This window comes from Physella acuta, unplaced genomic scaffold (assembly GCF_028476545.2).
Source record: "Physella acuta isolate Inbredline_101_S28 unplaced genomic scaffold, ASM2847654v3 ptg002103l, whole genome shotgun sequence".
In the NCBI taxonomy this organism is placed as follows: domain Eukaryota; kingdom Metazoa; phylum Mollusca; class Gastropoda; family Physidae; genus Physella; species Physella acuta.
The window spans coordinates 46,367-73,434 of NW_026733604.1; the positions used below are offsets into that span (position 1 = coordinate 46,367).

General features: G+C 37.1%; 1 protein-coding gene across 1 annotated transcript; it reads left to right on the top strand.

The window, feature by feature from the left end:
- The first annotated feature begins 4,925 nt into the window (after positions 1 to 4,925).
- LOC131932172 (uncharacterized) lies at positions 4,926 to 25,919 on the top strand. The gene is made up of 5 exons (XM_059289038.1): positions 4,926 to 4,962; positions 10,334 to 10,520; positions 24,976 to 25,067; positions 25,227 to 25,428; positions 25,685 to 25,919. Exons 2-5 carry the CDS (start codon positions 10,356 to 10,358, stop codon positions 25,808 to 25,810), a joined length of 585 nt encoding a protein of 194 aa, XP_059145021.1. The 5' UTR covers positions 4,926 to 4,962; positions 10,334 to 10,355; the 3' UTR covers positions 25,811 to 25,919.
- The last annotated feature ends 1,149 nt before the right edge of the window (positions 25,920 to 27,068 follow it).

A 27,068-nucleotide genomic window follows, 5' to 3' on the forward strand; every position in this document is an offset into this window, starting at 1 on the left:
GTCATTAAGGTAAACATTAGTAGAAAAACAATGATAAATGTTGGACTTCGCTTGTTGTGAAAACACTGTCCATTGTTGTCATTTAAAAAAAAAAAAACGGTTCAGTTGTTATCATTGATGTTTAATAGGACGGAATTTTGGGGAGAGCAGCCGTTTAGTAGAGAGGTCTGTCGGGGATGGGGGGGGGGGGATAGGGAATTTCCCAGTCAGTTGAAGTTTTTAGCGATGCATTTAAAATTACCAGTCAAAGTTCAAATTTAAATTTAGGCTTATTCTCTCAATGTCTTGCACGACAAGCAGCAACGCCTGAAATGTTTTTGTTACGGATTACTGTTAGACCCCCCCCCCCCTACATAAACACACTAAATCACACTTCCTGTACAGTTAGAAACGACTGGGTTTTTCGTTGTTTTTTTTTTAACTTTTCACCGTTTTTTTTTTAAAGTACTTATGTAAAACAAATATGAGAATTCCAATGAAAAGGTTTTAATTCTTTAAGAGGGGAAAGGGCCCTTTATGTAACTTGGGCAACTATGCCTTGCTTACGCTAGTTTTACGGTAGCTACGCCACTGGACGTGTACCTTTTAACTATATATAAACAAAAGCAATTTAGAGGGATTTTTTACTTTAATCTCAAAACATTTAAAATGTAGCATTTTCTTTTGTTTTTGCAACGATATATTATCACGCTTGGTATTTGGAAATTAAAATGTTCAATTTTATTTTATTTTCAAGTATTTTCTATGTTGTTGAAGAACGTTAAATCTAAGATGTTACGTTAACTGTTTTCTCCTGCGGTTTAAATGTAATTAAAAATTAACAATCAGAACTACTCATTTGCTAGTTGTGATTGGACTTTAAATGAACATTAAATGACTTCAATCATTGTAAAGTAGTTTACAATAATTTCCATTTTTACAACACATATTAAAAGCGTCTTACGCTTATAATATTCGACTGTATTGTTCAGCAGTTCAGTCTTTTTAATTTCCTTCCAGAAAATAACTGGGTATTCCTTAATTATTTCTACACCCTGTACATAATCATTACTGAGACTGTAAAATAACAGATATGATAGTCTATATGTTAAAACAACCAATATTAATTCCAGAGAAAAGCTTCGTTTATTAATTAAAATTGATGTTTCATACCACGGAGACTTGTAGTAATAGAAAATACTGCAAAATTTAAAATTCGCTCCAAATGCACTTTGTAAAGAGAAAGGTGTTATCAGGCAGGAGAGCGTGATGGCTCACACCAGAAGCCAAGGAGAGAAAACTCCAAAATCAAGCGAATGCTGCCATGCATACTGTCCTTTAATGACACAAAGGCTCTAGATTGACAATTGGACATCCAGAAATAAAGATGTAGGCTGACATTGGAGTCAGTGGGCCATATTGTGAATAACACATTGACACGTGATACTTAATACCGTTGGAGGAAAATTCAACCACTATTACTATTGCGAACGAAGAACAAGAAAAAAATAAACCGGGAGTGATCTTCCCAAAAATTTCTTCGAATATTCTTACACAACACTAAAGGGGATGGAGACTCGGGATAGAGACAATATTTTAAATTCATTTTTAATTATTTAATTTTTTAGAATAGAATAGAATATCGTAGAAAAAAAGAATTGCACATTAAGTGAACGCCAAACAAAATGTGAATAATAGTGCGGGATATTATTAGTACTTTATGAATTCAAATGAGTTTATTGAGAAATAGGAAATAGCGTAAATTACTACTTCAGGTCATCGGAAATAACTCAAAATATCTGTTACTTATATGTGAAATTTCATTTATCTATCTGAAATAGTACTAAAGTTATACGCTTTTGAAAGAATGTTTGAAAAATTGAAAGTAGAAAAAGTTCCACTTCCGGTTATCGAAAATCTTTGAAAAGTTAATACTGATCTACAAAATTGATATAATAATTATATATAAAATGTCATCAACTTAGCTGTAACGGTACTCAAGTTATCGTGTTTACAGATACAGACATACACACACGTACACACATACACACACAGACATACGAACAAGATTACAAAATTATGCTTTTCCGACTCAGAGAGGTGTGAAACGCCGATATTTGCAAAAAATCTCGATTTTTTTTTGCACGATTACAATACTTTCTCTATGTTCTGTATAGACGAGGAAAAAAAAAACAAGCATTTAACCGGCTAATGAACCAATACCGTAAACAAATACGTACAACATCTTAACTTAAAACATAAATCAATTAAAACTGAGCAATGCATAATTTTACTAGTTACACAACATTCAGTCAGATATTGCAATCTAAAATTAGAGATATAGACAGTTGAAAAAGTCATAAAAGAAATTAAATGAGTACATACATATAAAACGTAATAATATTTTAACACTGTATCAAACATAATGAAAAAATAAACACTCTATCCAACATTGCAATCTCAATGAATAGACAATCTATTAAATAACCCAAATGCTTGAGACTATCGCTATTACAATTAACTCACTTTGAGTTCACATGTTATCAAAAACACTTTACACACATCAAATTGTTATTTGGTAAAAATACCTAATAATAACCATATACTCATGATCTAGAAACAGAAACCTCATAAATTTTACACATAGCCAAGATAAATTGTGGACCAATACATCAAAGGCCGAAGAGCGGGCATACAAGAGCCTTTTCTCCTTTGGTTGCTGTCAGTGGAAGGATCATTCAAAGAAAGACTGAAGCAATATTTTACGACGATTTTCATCAGTACTTCTCGAATCGTTTATTTTTAAACACTACCACTAAGACGTCGCCGGGCGTGATGTGTAGGATAGCCTTGAGTGTACGTTCATCACCTTCGGTAATAGTGAGGTAGAATATACCTTGGCGACCCCAGGGAAAGTCACAGAAAGCTCTCCTATTACGTAACTTTACCACTGGTAAAGATAACACAATATCAGGATTCGTTTTGGATGGCCTTAGACTGATGACTTACGAAACTAAAAAGACTAACAGAAAACAACAAATCTTCGTGGACTCGAATCTAATGTTTAGGGTAAAAACACACACGAAGACCTGTGCAACTAATAAATTTTTAATCAATCCAAAACCTTCTAATAAGTAATCAAGTCTAAATAATAAATAGCTATGTGAAAACAATAGAAATATACAATAACGAAAGGCCCAACTTATGATTTTAGGTATAACACACTGAAACTACTAACACTGGATAAGGTTCCTGAGTAATCAATACAACCTACACGTTATTAAAAATTTGACACAGAAAAATACCGAATACATTGGAACTAAGGGATAATTACTGCTTAGTCTAGAAAATATACGTGGCTCTCTCTCCTGGGTGTCTAGTGGGCTGCCTCGTGTGTGGAATATTCCTGCTTTTTATACCACTGAAATTATGGGATGTTGACCTCAATGTTAAGGACCATTGGGGGGAAGGAGCCAAAGCACGAGCCACACGAACTCAGTGGTGAATACTATCACTGGAGTGTGTTGGAAAATTTCTTTAGTTTGATCAACAGATGGCTCAAGGTCATTTAAAATATTAATACAATTTTTTAATTAATAAAAAGAAGACCTAAGTAGGTCACACTCCTATTATAAGACGCTCTTGAGAATAAATTTAGATTAGTTTAGACATTAAATATAGTAGACCGCCGTATTGATAGTATAGCACGCCCTATAACGAAAGTATGCACCATAGTGCTCATGGTGTAGCCAGTGACACAAAATGACACACTGCCGGTTTGCCCGAATACGTGCCTTATTCGATTTATTAAACGACTAGGGTAGCCCTTATGAAACATGGTGTATTGCACGCTTTAAAGCGAACGCGAGAGCTATAGTGTTCACAAAGGGAACCCGGGGCGCGAAATCTCACACTGTCATGGCACTAGAGGACGAGCCTGATTACATATAGTAATGGATCAATAACATTTCTATTGTCTATTGAACGTAGTCACCATATCTATCACTGTAAAGTCCGGGTCGCTAAACCTTACCCTGCTTAGGCGCTGCTCATATCGGGTTTGAAATTTTTTTTTCGCGGCAAACTCCCCTAGAGTTTCATGGTGATCTGATGAAAGTTGAAGTGATACATAAAGTACAAACAAACCCAAAAACATACCCACAAACATACTTTTATTTATATATTTACTAGCGAGTTCATCCCCACGATATCAGAAGAAAAAATGATCAAATATTTTAAGAGAGTTTCATCATTGTGTTACCAATCCTATGTAATTAGAAGCGTGACCTTGTTTTCTAAATCTAAGTTATCTAAATGTAAACAATGCTATATTTCTTGAATCATATTTCTTGGAGCACGGGTTTGCCAACGCTACACACAGCATGCCTCAGGGCTTTCTGTATGAAACCTTGGGTGTACATTAATCACTCTACATAATAGTGAGGCAGATCACACTTCAAATTGTATGGATGGGCGGACGGTGAGACGGAAGGACACAAACAAGTTTAGAATTGCTAAATTAATCTTAGTAAGAATTGTGTAACCGGATTTGCGTGTATGTCATGTCATTCATGAAAATAAACGAATTATTTGAGTTTTTGGTTACGAAACGAATATGTTAAACGAAGGCACTTAATGGGTACCATTAAATACATTAAACTGGTATACAACTGTACTATCCTATTGGATTATAATATCCGCCACTGCAAACAAACATAGGTAACATCTGCAAATGACATTTTAATTTTCTTTTTCCACCGCAGTTTCTATGCTGCGTGGCAAGAGGTAGGTGCAGGAAGACATTTTTAATTGTAAAAAGATGTTTGTTTATACGTAGATTTGTACAGAATAGAAAATGTTTAACCAACATTTTAGTCATATTTTTTAGCTATGCAATCTTTTTGTTTTCTAACACAATTTTACTTTATTATGCTTAGATCAAATCAGAAAAACGTTTGAGGTTGATATACTTCCATATCACAGGTAATGTTATTTTATTGATTTAACTAGCCATACCGCCAGGCCTTTCACTGGCATTTGAGGTCAAAGTTATTTGTAAACAGCCCTGACCTCCGTGCTTATTAATCATCACACTATACCCTGCGCTACCTGAAGTTTGGGACTTTATAAAATTTTGAAGCTTAGGATTAGTTAATGTACAAAAACATGTTAGTTTGATCGTTATGGTGAAAACACAATTTTACCTGATGTCGGGACTTTTCATAATTTGAAAAATGGCTGCTTTAATGTATATCTTTATTAACAAAATAAATATACTTCTTAAATAACCACTTTCAAAAGAACGCTAGAAGAGCAACTTATGTTTCTCAAAAATTAGTCTTAACAGGTATTCAAATGGCCTATTAAAATATCACCAGAGCTAACTTCTTAACAAATATCAACTTTTTGTCGCATCTGCAAGTGGTCGATCTAGTTCAATCACTTGAACAATGTATAATGTATTAAAGCTGCGGTCACTCTAAGGCAGTTTCCGGTAACTCTAAACTGGATTAATGAGACGACTATAATGTTCTAGCTAAAAAGAGAGTAAACAGAAATTTGTGTCAAGAATAATAACCCTGCAACTTACCTGTAAGTAATCGATCTAGTATAGTAGGTGTAAGTAACAAACCAAACAAACATCACCCGCTTTGTTTTTACAGATATAAATTAAAAATACGAAAATTAAACTAAATAATCTTACAACATTGTGACGTCGTGGTTGAATGGCAGATTTTACAACTACTAATTCGATGTTTGAGTTTTGATTCATAGTACTGACCACACTTTATGACCAGGTAATTGAACTGAAGAACTCTACTTCATCTTCCCCTGTGTGTTGGGCACAAACGGGAAATGATGATAAGGATCTTATAATATAGGATTTGAATAATTAAATTCAATCTGTTAATGTGTACATTCGTATTAATACAAGCGAGTAAAATGTATTTACTAAATGTAACTAGACTACCCGTCATCCCTTGGATAACTGTGGGTTTCGGGGATCATCCATAAAAAAAACAACACGTCTGTCACTTATCGTCACAAAAAACCAGACCCCACACTCAAAAAGACGTCACACCTCAAACTTTTTTTGTCTTTTAAAAACACTGATTTCGGCTGAACACACTGTTCACGTCATATGCTAAGGACAAAGAAACAGGTGAACTCTACTTCACCTGCCCTGTATCCCTCAGAGTTCCGATAGGCAACTATCATTCACATCTAAAAAAAATGAAAAAAATGTAACATTCACATGATGTGTCTAGAACCCGTGCCCCCCCCCCTCCGCCCCCGCATGGTAGCATATATTACACTATCACCTAAGCTATCTGGGATCGTCACTATAACGTTTTTTGTACTCCATATAAATAGTTTTGAGTCTGCTTAACAAACTTGATTTACGCGAATAGGCCCTAGATCTAGTATTATCTCAAATTAAATTGTATCTTAAAATAGCCCATCCATAGCTAAGCAAACACAGATTGATATAAATTAATGAAGCTCTGAAATATTTTAGTATAGACACTCAATATCATATACGTCTAGATCAGGGGTCTCCAAACTACGGCCCGCGGGCCAGATGCGGCCCGCGAGGCCCTCTCATCCGGCCCGCGGAGATCATTTTGTTCACGGAAAAAACCGTTTGTTGGTGATGGCTGAGGAACTTTGCCAAGAAAAGTCAAAGACACGCCTGGAAGAAACTGGATAGTTAATTCGGCCCTCGGACTGAAAAGTTTGGAGACCCCTGGTCTAGATAGTAAGAGTTATCTAGATTCTACGACTGGTTTGGTTAAGTCGATTTTTCTCGTAGATAGATAAATCACTTGTATTCTTGAATTACATGATTCGGGAAGTTAAAAAACAAAGATTTATATCAAACTAGCGTACCCGACCCCCGCGCGTTGCCGCGGGGATAGAAGAAAGTTTGACGAAATATATTAGGATTTCACCAACGCGTTATCAATCATAATTGTTTGTTCTTAGACGCGTGACCTTCTTTTATAAAAATGAGTTATTTAAATGTAAACAATGCCTGTTCTTGGATCATAAATATTAGGACACTGGTTTACCTACACTACCGCCTGAAAACATTGCGTGTACATTAATCACTCACCGAAATAATATGGTAGAACACACTTCGGTGACCGCCAGTGTGTCAGAGACGTAGAGGGGCGCTCTCAGGGCCCCCACCCCCCGATTACACTACCGCATAGGCGCGGCGTACAACCCCTGGCTCCTTAAAACTAACAGGCGCCATCGGCCTAATAGCATCCTGTTAATAATGATGCAGATTTCGTCATTCGCTAAAGTGACACAAATGAACAGGATTTTTTTCTTTAACACGTAAAAAAAGTATTTGACGTGTTTTAAACATCAGTGTGACTGATCAGTATGCTAGCGTTACTAATGGTCTATTATTAGATGCTCGATCTCAATTTCTGACTGGATTGTCTATTAATAGATGCTTATTGCATCATTCGCAAAGTGACGAAACTCAACATTAGGCTCCTCATATTCAAAAAGTTATTTTTTCATCTTTCGCAAGGTGACGAAACTGTACAGAAAGATTTCCTCGCGTTACAAAGTTATTTTTAGAAGCCTGTTGTAGTTTTACCGCTGAATATAGTAGTACCCCTTACTCGCTATGCAGGGCGCTCGATTAACGGATGCCAAGTGCCAACATAGTCGCTCTAAAACTCTGGGGGCCAAACCGTGTATTGACAAAAGTTGTACCCTACATGGCGTCGCCCATAAGAAACTTTAGTTTTTTTTTTCGCCGAAATATTCTCGGGAGTATTCTCGACTATTCTCTAAAGTTTCATGGCACTCGGATGATATTTTTTATATACCGTGTATAGGGGGGGAACAAGCTCCCCCCCCCCCCCCCGGGGGCGCCACCCTTGCAATATTAAAAAACATTTTTTGCAGAACTCTACCATTGAGTGATCTAATCATCTCCCCAAAGTTTTATGATACAGGGATGAACGGTGTGAAACCGAAATAGACTTTTTTTTAATATACCGTATATAGAGAAAAATCGCAGCCTCCCGTGGCGCCGCCCTTGCGAAATTAAAAAAGGATTTTTTTTTACAGAACCCTTCCCTGAATTGTTCTAATGAACTCCCCAAAGTTTGATGGCGATCAGATAAATGGTGTCAAACGAAAAGCAATTTTTATTTTTATATACCGTATATAGAGAAAATCGCACCTTCCTGTGGCGCCGCCCTTGCAACATAAAAATGATTTTTTACAGAACCCTTCCTGAAGTGTTCTAATCAAGTCCCTGAAGTTTGATGGCTACCGCAATCAACTTTTCTTTTTATATAACATATAGAGAAAGAAAAAAAAACGCGCCCTGCCAGGGCGCCACCCCTGAGAATTTGAAAATGTTTTTAGAGCAGAAACCTCCCCAGGAATATTCTGAACATTTTCCCAAAGTTTCATGGCGATCGTGTGAACGGTGTCACGGCAATTCACTTTTATTATTTTTATATACCGTATATTGAGAAAAAACGCACCCTGACGTGGCGCCGCCCTTGCGAAATTAAAATGACTTTTTTTTTACAGAACCCTTCTCCAGAGTGTCCCCCCCCCCCCCCAAAGTCTCAAAGCTATCGGATAACGGTGTCACACCAAAATCGACTTTTATTTTTATATACCGTATATAGAGAAAAATCGCACCCTCCTGTGGCGCAGCCCTTGCGAAATTAAAAATGATTTTTACAGAACCCTTCCCTAGAGTTCTATAATGAACTCCTTAAAGTTTCATGCCTATCGGATGGACGGTGTTACTGCAATTCACTTTTATTATTTTTATATACCGTATAAAGAGAAAACCAAATCGCGCCCTGTCGGGGCGCCGGCCCTGCGAATTTGAAAATGTTTTTAGCGCAGAAACCTCCCCAGAAGTAAATTCAACTTCTTCCCAAAGTTTCATGCCTATCGGATGAACGGTGTCACTGCAATTCACTTTTATTATTTTTATATACCATATATAGAGGAAAATCGCACCCTCCCGTGGCGCCGCCCTTGTGAAATTAAAAATGATTTTTTACAGAACCCTTCCCCAAAGTGTTCTAATCAAGTCCCTAAAGTTTGATGGCTATCAGATGAACGTTGTGAGACCGAAATCGACTTTTAATTTTATATATCGTACATCGAGAAAAAACAAATCGCGCCCTGCCGGGGCGCCAGCCCTGCGAATTTGAAAATTAGTTTTAGCGCAGAAACCTCCCCAGGAATAAATTCAACTTCTTCCCAAAGTTTCATACTGATCGTGTGAACGGTATCACTGCATTTCACTTTTATTATTTTTATATACCATATGTAGAGGAAAATCGCACTCTCCCGTGGCGCCGCCCTTGCGAAATTAAAAATTATTTTTTTACAGAACCCTTCCCTAGAGTGTTATAATGAACTCCCCAAAGTCTCATGGCTATCGGATGAACGATGTCAACCCAAACTTGACTTTTTTTTTTAATATACCGTATAAAGAGAAAAACAAATCGCGCCCTGCCGGGGCGCCACCCCTGAGAATTTGAATTTTTTTTTTCGCAGAAACCTCCCCAGGAGTATTCTCAACAACTTCCCAAAGTTTCACGGCGATGTGATGAGAGGTGTAGTAATGCATAAAGGACACACACACACACACACACACAGACACACATACATCGCTTTATATATATATTTGAAGATAGATAGGTATTTAAGGACTTAAATCGTTAAATAAAGAAACTCAATGATTTATTCTGATTTTAAAATGCTTTTTAATTTCAACTAATTAATTTTGGTTTGACCTAGATTGTAGATATATAAATAACTGCATTCGACAGCTGATCTTTAGATTCTAGATCTAGAGAAATGTATTGTATTCTTAAATTAAACGGACTGTTGAAAAGTGATGGAACGTAATAAAATAGCAAACCGACGTATCGTTAAAGCGATAGCCGACATAAACTTAGCTATATAATGCGTTATACTTTTGAAATAGATCCAAAATCCTGTATGGAAGTCGCCATCATTGTTGTAAAAAGTAAATAAATCATGTGACTTCACCATTCACTATAAGTAACCTAATTGTTCTGAACTTTTATGTGGTTAATCTACCAATGAATAAATCAATATATTAAATAACGTCTTTACATAAATTTGTGATTAACAGTCTGTTTAAAAAAAGAAAACTGTCCTCTACTTAAAATACTATTGCACTGCTCTACACATAGTGCAGATTCTCTCTTTTAACCAAACGGACAAACAAAAAAAAAACTAAACAAAAAACTCAAACATGTAAAAAAAAACGTTTTTTGTAGTATATAGATATATTTTCAGATGCCATTAATTATATTTTCAGGTTAAGGCATCTGAAATATTTAATGACGAGACCAGGGCACATCCTTAACATGTGCAAGCACCTTAGTGTGTTTGTTTTTCTACTGGCAAGCATCACGAATGTATATTGTGGAGACGCACTGCAAACTACACATCAAGACAACAGCACACTTCAACACCAATCAAAACGAAACGTTGGCACAACAAAGGTCAATATTTAAAATTAATTTAATTTTTAAAAAGTACTTTTTTATTATGACCATGTCTACATAAGCTGCTAATAATTACAATTGAAATATATACTGAATTTATTTTCATAAAAGACTACTAATATCTCTTAACCAGACAGCTTATGTAATGAGCAAGAGGTTTAGGAATATGCAGGTGGTTTAATATTAGTTACTAATTTACTTTTTACATTGGGAAAAATGCCACAGCATTAAAAAAGATAAATGTAAGAGAGTAATGACGCATCTATGACTACATGTGACAAAATGTTTGCGTTCGATATTTCTTCTTTGAAAATTATAAACACGTTTGAATGTTTAATAGTCATGAGGATATTACGACATAACCATGCCCCTCTGTTACATATTTTCAATACTCTTCTGACATGAACTTTATTAATTGAAGATGAAATAATTATACATAATACTTAACGTGTAATTTCAATTATATTTTTTTCTGAATTAAATGGTAATTATATGTTCTTTAGAGAGAAGAAAACAAGAAAAAAAAAGTAAAAAAAAAAAGAAAAATCGAAATATTTTTTTCAGTGGGTTGGCTGAAATAAATGTTTGATAAAAGTAGAATATTATTATAAATATTCTAAAGCAGCCTGGATGATACAAATAAATCAATAATTCCTCCATTTTAAAACAGCTATATTCCTAACAGCCATCCTACTTATTCATCAGTGGCGGAACTAGAAAAAATGGGCCACCCCGCAAAAATTCCCCCCCCCATATATATATATATATATATATATATATATATATATATATATATATATATATATATATATATATATATATATATATATATATATATATATATATATATATATATATATATATATATATATATATATATATATATATATATATATCCAATACGAAGATAGGATACTAATTTCTGGCCTCACAACAACATGTCATGTGTGTGAGTGCATTGGTCTGTTTTGAAAATCTGTTTTATTTTATGTTTGACTTTCTACTTCTAATATTTAAGTTGGTCAAAAGTATATCAATCATGAAGCTTTGTATAAGTAATGGTGTCTCGTGTTATGTTTATTTTTACGTTTTTTTTTGTATTTATATTATTAATTTTAACTACATTTCATTTTTATACTATTCCATTCTTTAGTAGTTATTTTAATGAAAATAATAATTAAGATAAGTAATTGCTGTTTAATTTGATTAGTACAAATCTATTAAAAGGAGCTACTGAGCAGTCCTATTTGACTATTTAAAAAGGTAAATAATTTATGGAAGTGGTTTGAACTTTTGCCTATCTTTCACACTACATCTCATGTTTGTTATTTACAAAACCACTATCAATTATCTAGGAGAACGAACACCTAGGAATGATGTGACTCAAACTAGGCGTAACTGACAACTATTTAATCTGTGTACAAGTATAAATAAATGACACAAGGTCAAACCAAAATATAATTCAAACTAAGAGCAATAGTAAAACAAAAATTCAACTTACAGATATCTCAAAGTTACTTAAATAAATCTAACAACTAGATGACAATCTATCACCGATGTGACATTGGTGAAATAATACACCTAGGAAAAATATCAGAAACACTGAAATGGCCACAAAACACCTTATAATAACGAAATAAAATATGCCGCCACAAACTAAACAACTCAAAATGGCGACACACCGGGAACTAGGGTCACAAGCTGCCAGGAGACTTGCCGTGCACGGGTTTATATGCAAGATAAAAACTAAGGGAGGTTAATTTAATGTCGTAAGACCATTGGTCGAGGATTTGCTAAGGATCTTCAATGTCGTAAGACCATTGATCGAGGATCTGCTAAGGATCGGAACAACCAATTAAAATCCAATCACATGAAGTGACGGAGTTCAGGTGACCGAGGAGTTCAGGTGACCGTACAACTCTCTCAAGGTTGATTACATAACTTAAGAAACTAAATTATATAAAGAAAGAAAAGACCTAAGTAGGTCACACATGTATTAATAAACAACAGTGTTACAAACGCATTTCACATACAGAAATCAGTTAGACAAGGTTTCCTTTATCTCCATTAGCCTAGAACCCTTACTAGATAACATTAGACATGACAACTCGATTAAAGGACTGTACATTCCATACACCGTAGGCAAGAAAATTCTTGCATACGCAGACGACAATACTTTCTTAGTACAAACAGAAAAAGCTATACAGACTGTAATAGAACAAATTCAACAACTTTGGGAAAGGAAGATGGTGGAAAAATAAACGCAGAAAAATCAAAAGTAATGGGTATAGGTAAATAGAAATGTAAAGATAATTATAACATAGACATCACAATAACAGACTTTATGGAATAGCTTATACAAGCAATCCTACAAAAAACGACAAAGAAACTTGGGCCACACTGAATAATAAAATAAATCAAAATCTGGAAAAATACCAATACTGCAATGCAACCATCTTTGCCAGAGCAGCATTACTAAACAGAAATATCATTCCAAATTACTTTCGTAGCGACGAACTCTACAATACCCAACTCGTTTATTAAACAAACAAACTAGCACATTAAAGAGTCCATTTTCAAAAACCCGATTAGAAACATTAGCCACAAAACCTTAAACCAAAACAAATTAAATGGAGTTATAGGGCTACATCACATTCAAACTAAAATAAACACCTTCAGATTAAAACAATACATTACCATCCATTAGCACAAAATTTCATAGGGTTAAAGATGAGGAGCATGCTATAGACAGCTTTTGTAAAAAAAAAACGATAGCAACATTCCAAAGAAACAAAAGCATTATTAATACAAAAAAATATATACGACACCTTAATCAAACAACAAGCGACATCCTTATACACCAGATTTAGTTGGGCCAGGGAACACAATATAATAGACATTTAGAAACCTACATAATAAACGCATTACACCAAAAGAAAGGTAAGTAGCATACAGACTGATTTTTAACACAACGCCAGTTTCACGAAATAAAAAGTCAAATCAAAATGTAAAAATAACATGTCAAACGTGTAAACAAAATATACAAGAAACTGAGAAACACAGTTATTGAGATTGTTTATTAATACAGAGAGCAAATCAACCACTTGCGAAAATATTAAACAGCCATAACAAATAAAGCAATCACGCTTTATTTAATTAACACGACCAGACAAAGAACTGAAGACGAAAACAGACTAGTAGCAACGGCTATTTATAGATTAATATTAAAATACCACCAATCAAACAGCCACAACAAATAAAGCAATCACACTTAATTAACACGACTAGACAAAGAACTGAAAACGAAAACAGACTAGTGGCAACTGCTATTTATAGATCGACTGTAAGGTAAAATAGTTTTACATTCAGATTTTATTTTAAAAACTACACCGACATCGAGTTAAATGAAATATTTCAAGCAAAGCTAAGACATAGACTGGAAACTCTCACTTCACATAAAAAAATGAATATAAATAAATAAAGTATCCATTTTAATTAAGACAGTCTCAAGCCAAACATCACTAAATCAGCCATCGAGTAAATTACCGTTAGAACAGTCTTATGCTTCTAAGGTTTAAAAGGGCACAATCTGAATGGTAGAAAGAGATACACACCTCACCCCCCCCCACACACACACTTCCCCCAACCAAACTGGCGGATAAATCAAGGGCAGCGCACTCTCATCGCCAGGGGTCAATTTTGTGTCATGGAAAATTTTGGAATGATAGATCAGTATGAGTATTATAGAGACCCTTCTCCCACGGTCATATCTATTTCTGTCCATGGGTGTCTACAATGTGACATTTTTAATTACTTAAGCTTTTTATAATAGAATAGAATCTCGTAGAAAAATGAATTACACACCAAGTGAACGCCAAACAAAAGGTGCATAATTGTGCGTGATATTATCAGTACTTTATAATTTCACATGCGTTTTTTGAGAAATCGGAAATAGCGTAAATTACTACTTCCGGTCAACGGAAATTACTCGAAATTTGTTAGAAGGCAGAGAATTATATCTTTTACTTATATGTGAATTTTTAGTAATCCATCTAAAATAGAACTCAAGTTATAGGCTTTTTGATGAATTCAAAGAAGAAAAAGTTCAACTTTCTTTTATCAGAAATCGCTCAAAAGTTGATACGTATCTTACGATTTTGATATAATACTTATGTAACCCTCACTCAGTGGGGATGCTTTTACCCACTGAGGTGTTGTGGTTTAAGATGGGCTGACCCTGAGATTAAGTACACACCGACGCCGACAGTTGTTGTCCAGTACTCGTTTATTTACAGCATCGAGCCATGACGGCGATGCAACACAAAACGAACTAGCCAAGATAAACCAAAAGATCCAAACAATCCAAAAGACCAAAAGATCAAAAGATCAAAAGATCAAAATAGAAACAGAAAACTGTAGCCCTAAAACAAATGTAAAATAAAAAAGTTACATTCAGGACAACACCACGTGTAAGCTACAATATACACGGGTACAATAAATTATGTTTTCGGCCAGTACACAGTACTGCCAACAAGTACCAATAAGTAGTACTACAAAATAAATACTTAATTTAATACATCACCCTAACTAGTGTGCACATGCAGCACTAGCAGGAATACATAAGTATTTAAACAAACATAATTTATATATCTACACTACCTTCATTAGGTCTACATCTTGGTCCACAGACAGCAGCCTTGCGTGTGCGACACGACTAGGCACATGTCACATGACATGGAACACAGGTAATTTCGCTCACAAAAGCATAAAAAAACGTCAACAGTTCAGTTGCAGTCCCACAGGGGCCGCAACCCAATGAATAAAAACTTCATAGTTTTATCCCCCTTTTGGCTGGTAACCATATGTGTTACACAGCCCCCCTCACAAATAAATGTACAATGGAATTCACATTTACATTTACAACTCATACTTAATAGTACTAAAAAAAAAGTTCAGTACACAAGTACACAGACATTAAGTCCTTTCAACTTAAATAGATTATTCCCGGCAAACCGGTAGAGGCTCCAGTGCAGGTACTGGTCACCACTTGATGCGCCAGGTTGAGTCGCTCGACGGGTCGTCGTTGACGGGTTGACCTCCGCAGCTCCGCTGGTGGTTCTGTGTTGATCCAAGAGTCATCCTCGTCCGATGCATCATCCCTCGCATTCACCTCATCCAGATGTGGGGCTGGCCTGACCATCACCTTGTCTTGTCCGTCCCGGGCGACAACCTCTGGCACGAAAGGCGTTGCCTCCGGCCGAAGTCCAGTTGGGACCACTACCTTGATTGTCAGTTCCTCACCTTCATCTGCCTCACTGGTTGGTATGACCTCTCTCCGTCGTTGTTCTTGCCGCCGTCTCTCTTCCTCTGCCAATTTTATGCCAGCATCCATATCTAGCATTCCAACCGGCAATAGGAAGTTCCGATGCAATGTCCGACATTGCCCTTTTCCTGTCTCCTCCTGCACAGTGTACACTGGCACGTCATCCGCTTTATCCACTACCACATAGATCTCGGCCTCCCACTTGTCGCTGATTTTTGACGTGACTCTAGGGCCCAAACGGCGAACTAAGCACCGATCTCCAACCTCCAGCTCAGCAGCGTGGGCTGAAATGTCGTATCTGACCTTGTTCCGGTCAGCCGCTCTGGCCATGTTCTCGGCTGCTCGTCCGTAGGCAGACTTCAGTTGGGTTTTTAGGCTTTGTATATACTGCGTCGGTGTTCCCTGTTTCTTTCTTCCCACATCAATCCCGAAAGCTAAATCGATGGGCAGCCTAGGATGACGACCGAAGAAGAGGAAATATGGACTGTAGCCTGTGCTTGAATGGATACAGCTATTGTACGCGTGTACAACGGCCGGCAGTTTTTTCCTCCACGTCGCCTTCTCGTCCTCCTCAAGGCTTCGGATCATGTTTAGCAACGTCCTGTTCCACCTTTCTACTGGATTTCCTGCGGGATGGTAGGGTGTGGTCCGACACTTGCGAATACCCGCCATTTCACACAGGTTTTTCACAATTTTAGCTTCGAAATCCCTCCCCTGATCGGTGAGGATTCTCTTTGGAAAACCGTACGTCATGAAAAAATCATGCCACAGTGTCCGGGCTACCGTTTTCGCCGTCTGGTCTTTGGTGCACACTGCCACTGCAAACTTTGTAAAGTGGTCTAGAATCACTAGAACATTTTGTTTGTGACCTTCTGCTTCAATAGTTAGATAATCTATTGAAAGCAGTTCTAACGGAAACGAAGTGGTTATTGTTTCCATCTGTGCTTTCTGAACTGGTGCACCCCTCCTAAGACATCTCCCACATTTCTTGATCTTCCTTTCAAGGTCTCGGAACATATGTGGCCAGTAAAACCGCATTCGAGCATGTTTAATCGCATCATCCAGGTGGGTATGAAATAGATCTTCATGTACACCTTGCATTGCTTCTTTCCGATGTGACCTTGGGATAACTAATTGAAATCTACTTCCTAATTCATCATCTGCTACTTTGCGATATAGGACTCCATCTTTCATTACTAATTTCTTTTGTTCCCTGACAAATGCTCTTTCCTCTGGAGTGCCGTCTGCTGACATTTCTAACTTGCCTCCTTGTTCTACTTGTTTAATGACCCACGCAATGATAGTATCGGCCAACTGATGACTCCTCCATTCCTGCATAGAAATGGAGTGGTAATTCCCGTCTGACTGTTCTAAGATATCATCTCTGATGGCTGACGGATCCTTTACCACCTGTTCGACAGCCGGTATGTACGTGATACCTTCCCCGTCAGTTCTCATATCCGTTGAGAAATTCGATTGGCTCTCGCCACCCTTGGCTGCAATTATGGCTGATACTAGATGTGTGCCGATGTGAATAGACTCAGCAGCTTGCAACTCAAACTTTTCCGCCTTGTCCCTCAAAAATTTTGTGTCTTCGAGCAAAACTTGAAATTGCTCATCCTCCTCTGCCGGCTCGTCCTGGTGCCGTCTGGACAATAAATCGGCATCTACGTGAGTCGACCCTTTTTTGTACTGCAGGTCAAAGTCATAGATAGACAGAGACGCCAGCCAGCGATGACTTGTAGCATCCAGTTTGGCATTCCGAAGAATGTAGCACAGGGGATTATTGTCTGTGACCACCTTGATGTGTGAGCCAACGATATAGTCATGGAACTTCTCAGTCATCGCCCACTTAAGAGCTAGAAACTCTCGTTTGTGGGCCGGGTAGTTGCGTTCTGTCTTGTTCAGAGATCTGCTAGCATAAGCAATCACCCGTGTCGTGCCGTCTTGCTCTTGATACAGTATGGCACCTATTCCTGTACCACTGGCATCGCAGTGCAGAGTAAAAGGCTTTTCCCTGTCGGCAATAGCCACAATAGGCTCTTTGGTCAACGCATTCATTAGCGTTTCGAATGATTGCTGTTGAGCCTCACTCCACATGTGCGATATATCCGACGTTAAATGAATGGTGGCCGGTTTGTGGCTTCCCTTTTTGGTTCCTTTAGGCATGTACCCTACAGTTAGATCATGTAATGGCCTAGAAATTTGAGCAAAGTTTGGAATAAATCGCCTGTAATATCCGGCAAAGCCAATAAACGATTTGACATCCCGGACAGTTCTCGGCCTTGGCCAGTTGATTAACGCTTTGATCTTCTCCGGATCTGGCTTGATTCCCTTATCTGTAATTACATGTCCTAGATGCCGAACTTCGGATGTCCCAAACACACATTTGTCAGGATCTAACTTTAGACCGTACCTCCGGAGACGGTGTAATGCCTGGATTGTACGTTCCTCTAACTCATCCAGAGTTCTACCGTGCAGCAAGATGTCATCTAAGAACACAATCAGTTCTGTCAGATTCATGTCTGCAAAGACTTTCTCCATTAGCCTCTGAAATGTATGGGGAGCGTTCTTCAAGCCCATAGGCATTCGTTCGAACTGATACAGTCCAAATGGTGTGGTGAATGCAGAGATAAGTTTTGCTCTCTCCGTCAGCGGTACTTGGTAATAGGCCCTACTCAGGTCCATACTTGTAAAAAACTTGGCCCCGCTCAAAGTCAGGAACATATCCTCTATTTTTGGGATGGCATAACTGTCCTTAATAGTGTGAGCGTTAATTTTCCGATAGTCTATACACATGCGTAATGCACCTGATTTCTTTCTCACCAGCACAATAGGGCTTGCATACGGTGAGGATGAGGGCGTGATGATTTTAGCATCCAATAGTTCTTGAATATGCTGTTTTGCTTCGGCGAAATCCTTTGGTGGGATAGGTCTGGGCCGTTCTTTTACCCACGCACCTGCTTCAAGCTCAATATCATGAGCTACTTCAGTGGTCAACCCTAAATCAAGTTCATTGTTTATGAAAACATCACTAAATTCATACAGTCTTCTAGTGAAATGGTCACGCCACTCTGGAGTTGTGTTATCCCCAAACTTGAAATTCAAGTCATTGTTTCCGCCTGCCTCTACAGAGACTGAGCGGGTTGAGTTAGAAAGGTTAGGTGTCTCCGGTACTGGAAACTGCTGTACCTCGTGAAATTCAGCCAAAAGGTTAGAGATGTTGTACATTGATTGGATCATAAAAACATCAGCTATAATATCTTTCTGCTTTAACTCCACATCATGATCTGACATGTTGCATAGTGTCACCTGTACTCCACACAGATCATCCACGCTCACCTTGGCCGCAACCACATGCAACCCTTCGGGCAATTTAACTTCCGTGGGCTCTTGGAGCAGCACACTTGCACAAGTGCGTATGGTATTAACTTGTGGCCTCCCGTTGACACATATCGTACCGAATGGTGGCACTATTACACCTTTACCGACCAGTTGAATGTGTCCTAGTTTCCCACTTTCATGGGCTCTGTCCAATTGATGCCCCATCATAAAAGCTGCTTCCCCCTTAACACGCTGTTCTGCCAATTTAGAGTGCGTCAGCCTCTTGAACGCATTCGTTCCCAAAATTATAGGCATCCGCTCCGAGAGAGGGCTATCACCACCGACCAATGCCGCGACTTGCACAGCCTGTACTCTACCTGCGATAATTTCAGGCAATGTACACGTGACAGATATGATACCCAAATATGGCACTTCTTGTCCCCCGGCTCCAGTTACTGTAACCGGTGTCTGCAGGTGCTGGAGAGGAATATGAGATAATCTCTCCTTATAGAATTTCTGCGACACGATAGTGACTTGGGATCCACTATCCAGCAAACATTGGACATCTACACCTTCCACCTGTATGGTTGTTTCACATGCCGGCCCTATCAACGCTTCCAATACCGCCGCCTCTGTGCTTAGATCAGCTAGGACATCAGCGGAGGTCACGGTCAGATTTCTTCGTTTCCGGCAGTTTTGAATGACCACACACAACTGCCCTCCGTCAATGCTAGTGTGTAAAACACGCAACCCTGTCGGTAGCTGGTGGTGGGGTCTAGGGATCACCTGCGCCGTGGACGGTGCTGTTCCCCGTAGCTCCAACGTTTGACCCGCTGCAAGGGTCACAACCACGTCTCGGAGGCGTACCGGTTTTAGTGTCGGCTGCTGTCTAGCGGCAGATGGCTGCTTATTGGTGAGGTTGCGTACCTCCCCTTCTGAACTCACCGCTTTTGCTGGATTCGCCTTGGGCCTAAAGCTTCGTGGAATAGCTTTAGTTTGGGCGCTTGGTAGCCCCTGAATCAGCTTCCGCTCCCCACTGTTTCCCTGCTGTTGACTTTGTTGCCTGGCAGCTTTACTCGGCCCGTCGCGGACGATGTGCTCTCTGGACCCACACCCGTAACAAGCTCCTCTGGAGGGCCGTTGTTTCCGGGATAGAATATCTGCCACCTTCTCCGCCAGACGGTCGAGCTGTTCCTCCGTGAGCATCAGCGGCGTCGTCTCCTGGCGACCAGCTACCGTTACTGCGTCGACCTTCTCCGCCAGACGGTCGAGTTGTTCCTCCTTGAGCATCAGCGGCGGCGTCGTCTCTTGGCGAACAGCTGCCGTTACTGCGTCGACCTGGACAGTCCTGTTAGCTGCTGCCGCGGCTTCGACTCGAAACTCAGTCGTCCCGTCCAGCCTTCTAACAGCTTTCAGGACGTCCCCCAACTTTGGGCTGGCTTCCCCTGGGAAACCAAATGTGCCACGAAGTTCGAGCGCCAGAAGAGGTGAAACCCCCTTGCAGAAAGTGTGATACACCTTCTTCTGGGCATCGGCCTCAGTAAAGCTACGCTGCTGGTTTAGCTTCGTCATCTCTGACCACAGTCGGCAGAGAAATTTTGACGCTGACTCTCTTGGATGTGGAGTGAGTCGGCTGAACTGCAGATACCTGTCATCGGCACATCGAGTGTCGCCAAAAGTGCTTTGTAGTAGGCTTAGCACTTCCTCTGGACTCGTAGCCTGCTTTACATGCTCATAGGCAATCCCTCTCAGGCTGCCTAAAATGCGCGGCAACGGGTTCGGAACGCTGGTGTTCCGCAGCAAACATTGCACTTGGGTTTCCCAGTCCGGGAAACTCACCTCCCCTCCTCCAGTGGGGAAAAGGCCGGTGAACAGGTTCAGCCTATTGTGTGTTGACATGCACACCTCCACCGTCACGGGCCGCTGCGCACTTGTCTGTTCTAGCTCCGCCATCGTAGCCCTCAACTTGGCCAGCTCCTGCGACAACTTCTCAAACGTCGGCTCACCGTGTTCCATCCTACCTCTCAAAGTCAAGCCCCACGTTGGGCGCCAAGTGTAACCCTCACTCAGTGGGGATGCTTTTACCCACTGAGGTGTTGTGGTTTAAGACGGGCTGACCCTGAGATTAAGTACACACCGACGCCGACAGTTGTTGTCCAGTACTCGTTTATTTACAGCATCGAGCCATGACGGCGATGCAACACAAAACGAACTAGCCAAGATAAACCAAAAGATCCAAACAATCCAAAAGACCAAAAGATCAAAAGATCAAAAGATCAAAATAGAAACAGAAAACTGTAGCCCTAAAACAAATGTAAAATAAAAAAGTTACATTCAGGACAACACCACGTGTAAGCTACAATATACACGGGTACAATAAATTATGTTTTCGGCCAGTACACAGTACTGCCAACAAGTACCAATAAGTAGTACTACAAAATAAATACTTAATTTAATACATCACCCTAACTAGTGTGCACATGCAGCACTAGCAGGAATACATAAGTATTTAAACAAACATAATTTATATATCTACACTACCTTCATTAGGTCTACATCTTGGTCCACAGACAGCAGCCTTGCGTGTGCGACACGACTAGGCACATGTCACATGACATGGAACACAGGTAATTTCGCTCACAAAAGCATAAAAAAACGTCAACAGTTCAGTTGCAGTCCCACAGGGGCCGCAACCCAATGAATAAAAACTTCATAGTTTTATCCCCCTTTTGGCTGGTAACCATATGTGTTACACTTATATATGAAATTTTATCAACCTAGCCGTAACGGTACTCAAGTTATCTTGTTTACAGACACATACACACAGACACACATATACACACATACACACATACATACACAGAGACATACGGACAAGATTGCAAAAATATGTTTTTCCGACTCAGGTAGGTGTAAAGCATCGAGATTCGCAAAAATCTCATTTTTTTGCACGATTACAATACTTTCTCTATACACGAGAAAGTAAAAAGAATACTGGGATAAAAACTAGATTAATTAAAACATTTGCTGATGCAACTATTTTACCTGAGATTTCTTATTTGACTGCTGTCGCATGTTCATGTTTCACTGAGCTTCTCGTACAACTTTTGTCCGCTTTACTATTACAGTTTTTTTCTTCAGCTTGAGACTACTTATACAGATTTACACCACAAACAGTAGCGTACGCAGGGGGGGAGCAGGGGGAGCGGCCGCTCCCCCTCTGGCCATTTTCAGCAAAGTGGCGCCTTTTTGGAAACTTTTTAAACTCTAATTTTTAAACAATGATATTTGTTAAAAAATATTTTTGGTCGGCACATCTATGTAAATCACAATATTTCTTTTCATGCAGCAATTAAGCATTATTGTACTAGTCTAGTAGTGTCTACCTTTACAACACGTATTAACAGCTGCATCAGTTTGCCATTCTAAAAATAACCATTACGATGCATTGCAATGTTTAAAAAACCTCTACGGTAGTACCACTTGGCAAGAGGGGTGTTAAGTTTAAGGCAACTGTATAATGTATTTGCTTACGAATAATTGAATTAGAAAATGTTATACATAAAACTTCACACATAATTACTTTATATATACAGTTTGAATCGTGTGATTAATTTAAAAAAAAATTACAATACAGAAACAAATACAACTGATGTGGCACCTCTATTTAAATTTACGTATGAGCAAACTGCGTAGTGGTGGGGAAATTTTGACAAGGTTAACAACGTCATCACGATGAAGTAGTAGTATTCTACAGTTTGGGCGATGGTGGTTACGATTACAAATTATATGAAACAGTTGCAACCCCCCTCCCCCATGGACCCCTCTGTAAAAAAAATATTGTCATAATACCACTGCTACTTATTTAAATCTATTTCTGTAATATATATTTGTGTAATATATATTTGTGTAATATATATGTATGTTAAGAACAGTCGTCTAAAAACTGACGATATGTTCACTCTGAGTTGGTTATCTCCCCCCCCCCCCCCCCACACACACCTCACCACGACAATTGTGTATAGCGACATAATGTCACACCTAGGTATACACTGGGTTGGATAATTGACCTACAGTGAACGGACAGTGGTGAATGAAGTTGAACCCACCCCCCCCCTAACCCACCCCGAATTGATCTGTTAAGTACATGTAGAAACACGCGTAATGATGTATCAAAGTACCATGCCGCCAGAAAATTAGCTTTTTAAACGTAAAACTGAATATTGTTTTTGCAATTACCAGTAAAAAGGTGTGCGAGCAATACAGTGATCTAACCCGTACCTATCACTATGTTAAAAATGATCATTAAAGAACACAAAGAAGTAGTAGTTAATTAAAATGTAGGATCTGAACTAAAACACCAATATTTAGTTAAATGTAGGCTGTTATTCCGAATGTTTTTCTATAATGTTTCGAAAAGCGTGGTTTTATACCAACTCTGATTTTAAAAACTTTTATTATGCTGTAATACTTTAGCATTTATGATGACGATATATTAAATTCTGATTATAGACAAAAACATTTTGTAAACACGAATAGTGTTAAACAATTTCATTATATTCTAAAGTAGTTATTTATTTGTTTTGATATTTATAATTAAATGTGTAGATATATACATATTTATATTAAGAGAGTGATTATTTCCCCTATTTCACTTGTCTTAAATAATTTCCCAGGAATTATTATGTAAGAATTTTTTTTTATAAGAATTACAAAACATATTGTGTTACGTTCATTGGTTTAGGTTGTAGTGTGTGTATATATATATATATTTTTGTTTAGATTGATACAATTTTTGTTTTGTCGGCCTACATTGTGTGTTTTTTCTTATTTCTTCAGAGTGCTACTTTCAATTTATTTTACATCATAGCGAAGTAATGACATACAGCTAGTAATTATATATATATATATATATATATATATATATATATATATATATATATATATATATATATATATATATATATATATATATATAATACACGTATATAGAGCTTGTTAAAAATTCGGCGCCATTTTTTGCTCTTTTCGCTCCCCCTACAACGAAAACCTGGATACGCCTCTGACCACAAATATTCGTTTTTGAATCCAGCTTTCTTAATAAACACTAGTTTTAATGCCCCAAAATTCCCCAAAATTAAGTGTTTTGAACGGACACAAATTTTGAAAATTCATAAAAAATTAGTTTGAAATATGCATTTAAAATTTTTAGCTGAGTGCCCCAAAATATGAAAGAAGATTATGAATTAATTGTTTATTGGGCTTAAAATGTAATATGTTATGAATGGTTGAAAACCTACGAAGCGGTTAATTTTTCAAGATGGCCGCCGTTGTCACAGTTACCAAGATATTTTCACCAATATTTTTAGAAGAAATGCATATGTGGATGTATCTTAATAAATCTGTAAAGAAATCACTGTTTTCTAACGAGTATTAAAAAAGTTTTTTTTTTACCGGAGCCTTCCCCCTTAAAATAAAATGTTATTTCTATGACATATTTTAAATTTACGTTGATATAATCTTATGATTGAAAGCGGATTGCTCAAACAACAACTACATATTATCTATTATTATACATTTTTCAGATTTTTTTCTGCTTAAAATAAAGTCCACAATTTTTATGCTGTATTATATCTATTAAATCTTAATTAACCTGTAATCATTTAAGTTGGGTATGTTTAGTATTCTGTTTTTGGCGAATTGTTTTATTTCTCTCTGTCTATCTTGGTGATTCAGCTGCTTTCATGTATATTATGATTTTTTTTAAATTTCTAAAGTTTTAAGTACTCCAAACAATATCCACAGTATCCAATGCCTTACACTGGTGAAATTAAGCATTCGTTGTATGATGGCAAAGAAATCATTGTGGAAGGAGTCATCGATAAAAAACCCCAAAGGTTATAAAAACTATTTTTTTTAAAGAATATAAACTACATATGATCAAAAATATACTTTCTATGAATTAGTTGTAATTGACTTTTAACATGATTTTGATTTTACAACCCAGCATATCTTATTAGTGGCATGTCCAAAAACTTTAAATACTCTCTATCTAGTTTTATTGTCGAATTGTGTGAGAAAAGTTCATGCTACCAAGACATCGAAATGCAAGCCACTTATCGTTTTCACACTCAGAGATTCAACTTGAATAGCAGAAGAAACTTCAAGTGGGGACCAGACAAAGTTACAGACGGTAAACTGTTACAAGAACAACAAGCATTTAACATGAAAATTGTAATTTACAGCCAACAAATTAAGGTAAAGCCAATGACATTTTTCAGTATATTAATATTTTAATTTTTTTCTACACCACCCATTATTCTTTTGATGAATGTGGGTTTAAGGGTCATTCATAAATGATGTCCTTCTTATTTGATCTTCCCCCTCTTGTCACTACTGTCACTAACCGTTACAAAATAAATCAAACACCTGGTCTAATAAAACGTCACATCTCCGCCAATATGTATTTGTCTTTTAATCACATGCTGACGTTTTTAAATGTTCATTTTACTAGGTATTTCTCAAAAGCAAAACTTTTGAATTAAATGGGTTGGTAAGGATGACAAAGATAAAGTACATTCGGATTCGTGCAAGCGCTAAAGTACATTGGATTTTGTTTTCAGTAGGTCACCCAACTTAATATTTAATTAAGTATTCTTAAAATAGGCATTTGAATATAGGAAATACCAGTCATAAAAAATGAATATTATACTTTAAGTCATTTACCGAAGTGACTGAAATAGGTAAGCTCTACATCACCTGCCTCATTATCATCTGAAAGGGCACTTCACTGGTTTTTCATATATATATATATATATATATATATATATATATATATATATATATATATATATATATATATATATATATGTATATATATATATAAATATATATATATATACATATATATTTATGGAAAGATAGAGACATATATAGAGAGGTATAGATAGATAGTCCTACATAGAGGTATAGAAACATCCATCAACCTTAAATTTCAGATTCATCGGCCAGTAAGTATAAATCTATTTATCTTACTTTATATATATGTATATATATATATAAATGTATATATATATATACATATATATATATATATAGGCCTATGTGTATATATATATATATATATATATATATGAATGTATACATATATAAATATATGAATATATATTCAGAATACTCCTGTGAACTCTCAACACTTGAAAATGTTGCACACAGCATGCTGTAACAGAGAAAAAATTTATATTAATTGCACTAAATTTTAGATATTTTGCAATGTCAACAAAAAAGGCCGCATCAAGAAGGCTTAACAAAATTCTTAAAATTTCTCAAACACACAAGCAAATGTATGGCAATTTAATTAGAACAGTGGCGCAGGCAGGGGAAAGGTGTTAGGGCAAGTGTCGATCGGGAATTTGTTGTATATATATATATATATATATATATATATATATATATATATATATATATATATATATATATATATATATATATATATATATATGAAGAAAATAAAATAGTAACTTTTAATTTAATAGCCGGAGCGAATCGATTTTAAAGTCAACCCTATTGGAGAAAAGATCGTCTTTAATGGATTCCCAACACGAAACCAAGGCAGGTAATTGCATTTTGTTCTTCATCATTAGCATTAAGGTGGGTGATATATTTTTTTATAGTCCAAATTATAAACTATTGTAAGGACCATTAGCAGATTATATAACACCATAGTGTATGGTGGTTATTTATTATTTAGTTATACTGCAACATAACAAATATATATATATATATATATATATATATATATATATATATATATATATATATATATATATATATATATATATATATATTAGTTATCATAATGTTTTAAGATGGATTAAAGAGTTTAGCGTCATGCTCAG

What these genes read in the sequence shown, in the direction of transcription:
- LOC131932172 (XM_059289038.1), top strand. Translation starts at nt 10,356, where the DNA reads ATGACGAGACCAGGGCACATCCTTAACATGTGCAAGCACCTTAGTGTG. An exon ending in ATCGATAAAAAACCCCAAAG is followed by an intron (nt 25,068 to 25,226) that starts GTTATAAAAACT and finishes CTCTCTATCTAG; the next exon opens with TTTTATTGTCGAATTGTGTG. An exon ending in TTTACAGCCAACAAATTAAG is followed by an intron (nt 25,429 to 25,684) that starts GTAAAGCCAATG and finishes TCATTTTACTAG; the next exon opens with GTATTTCTCAAAAGCAAAAC.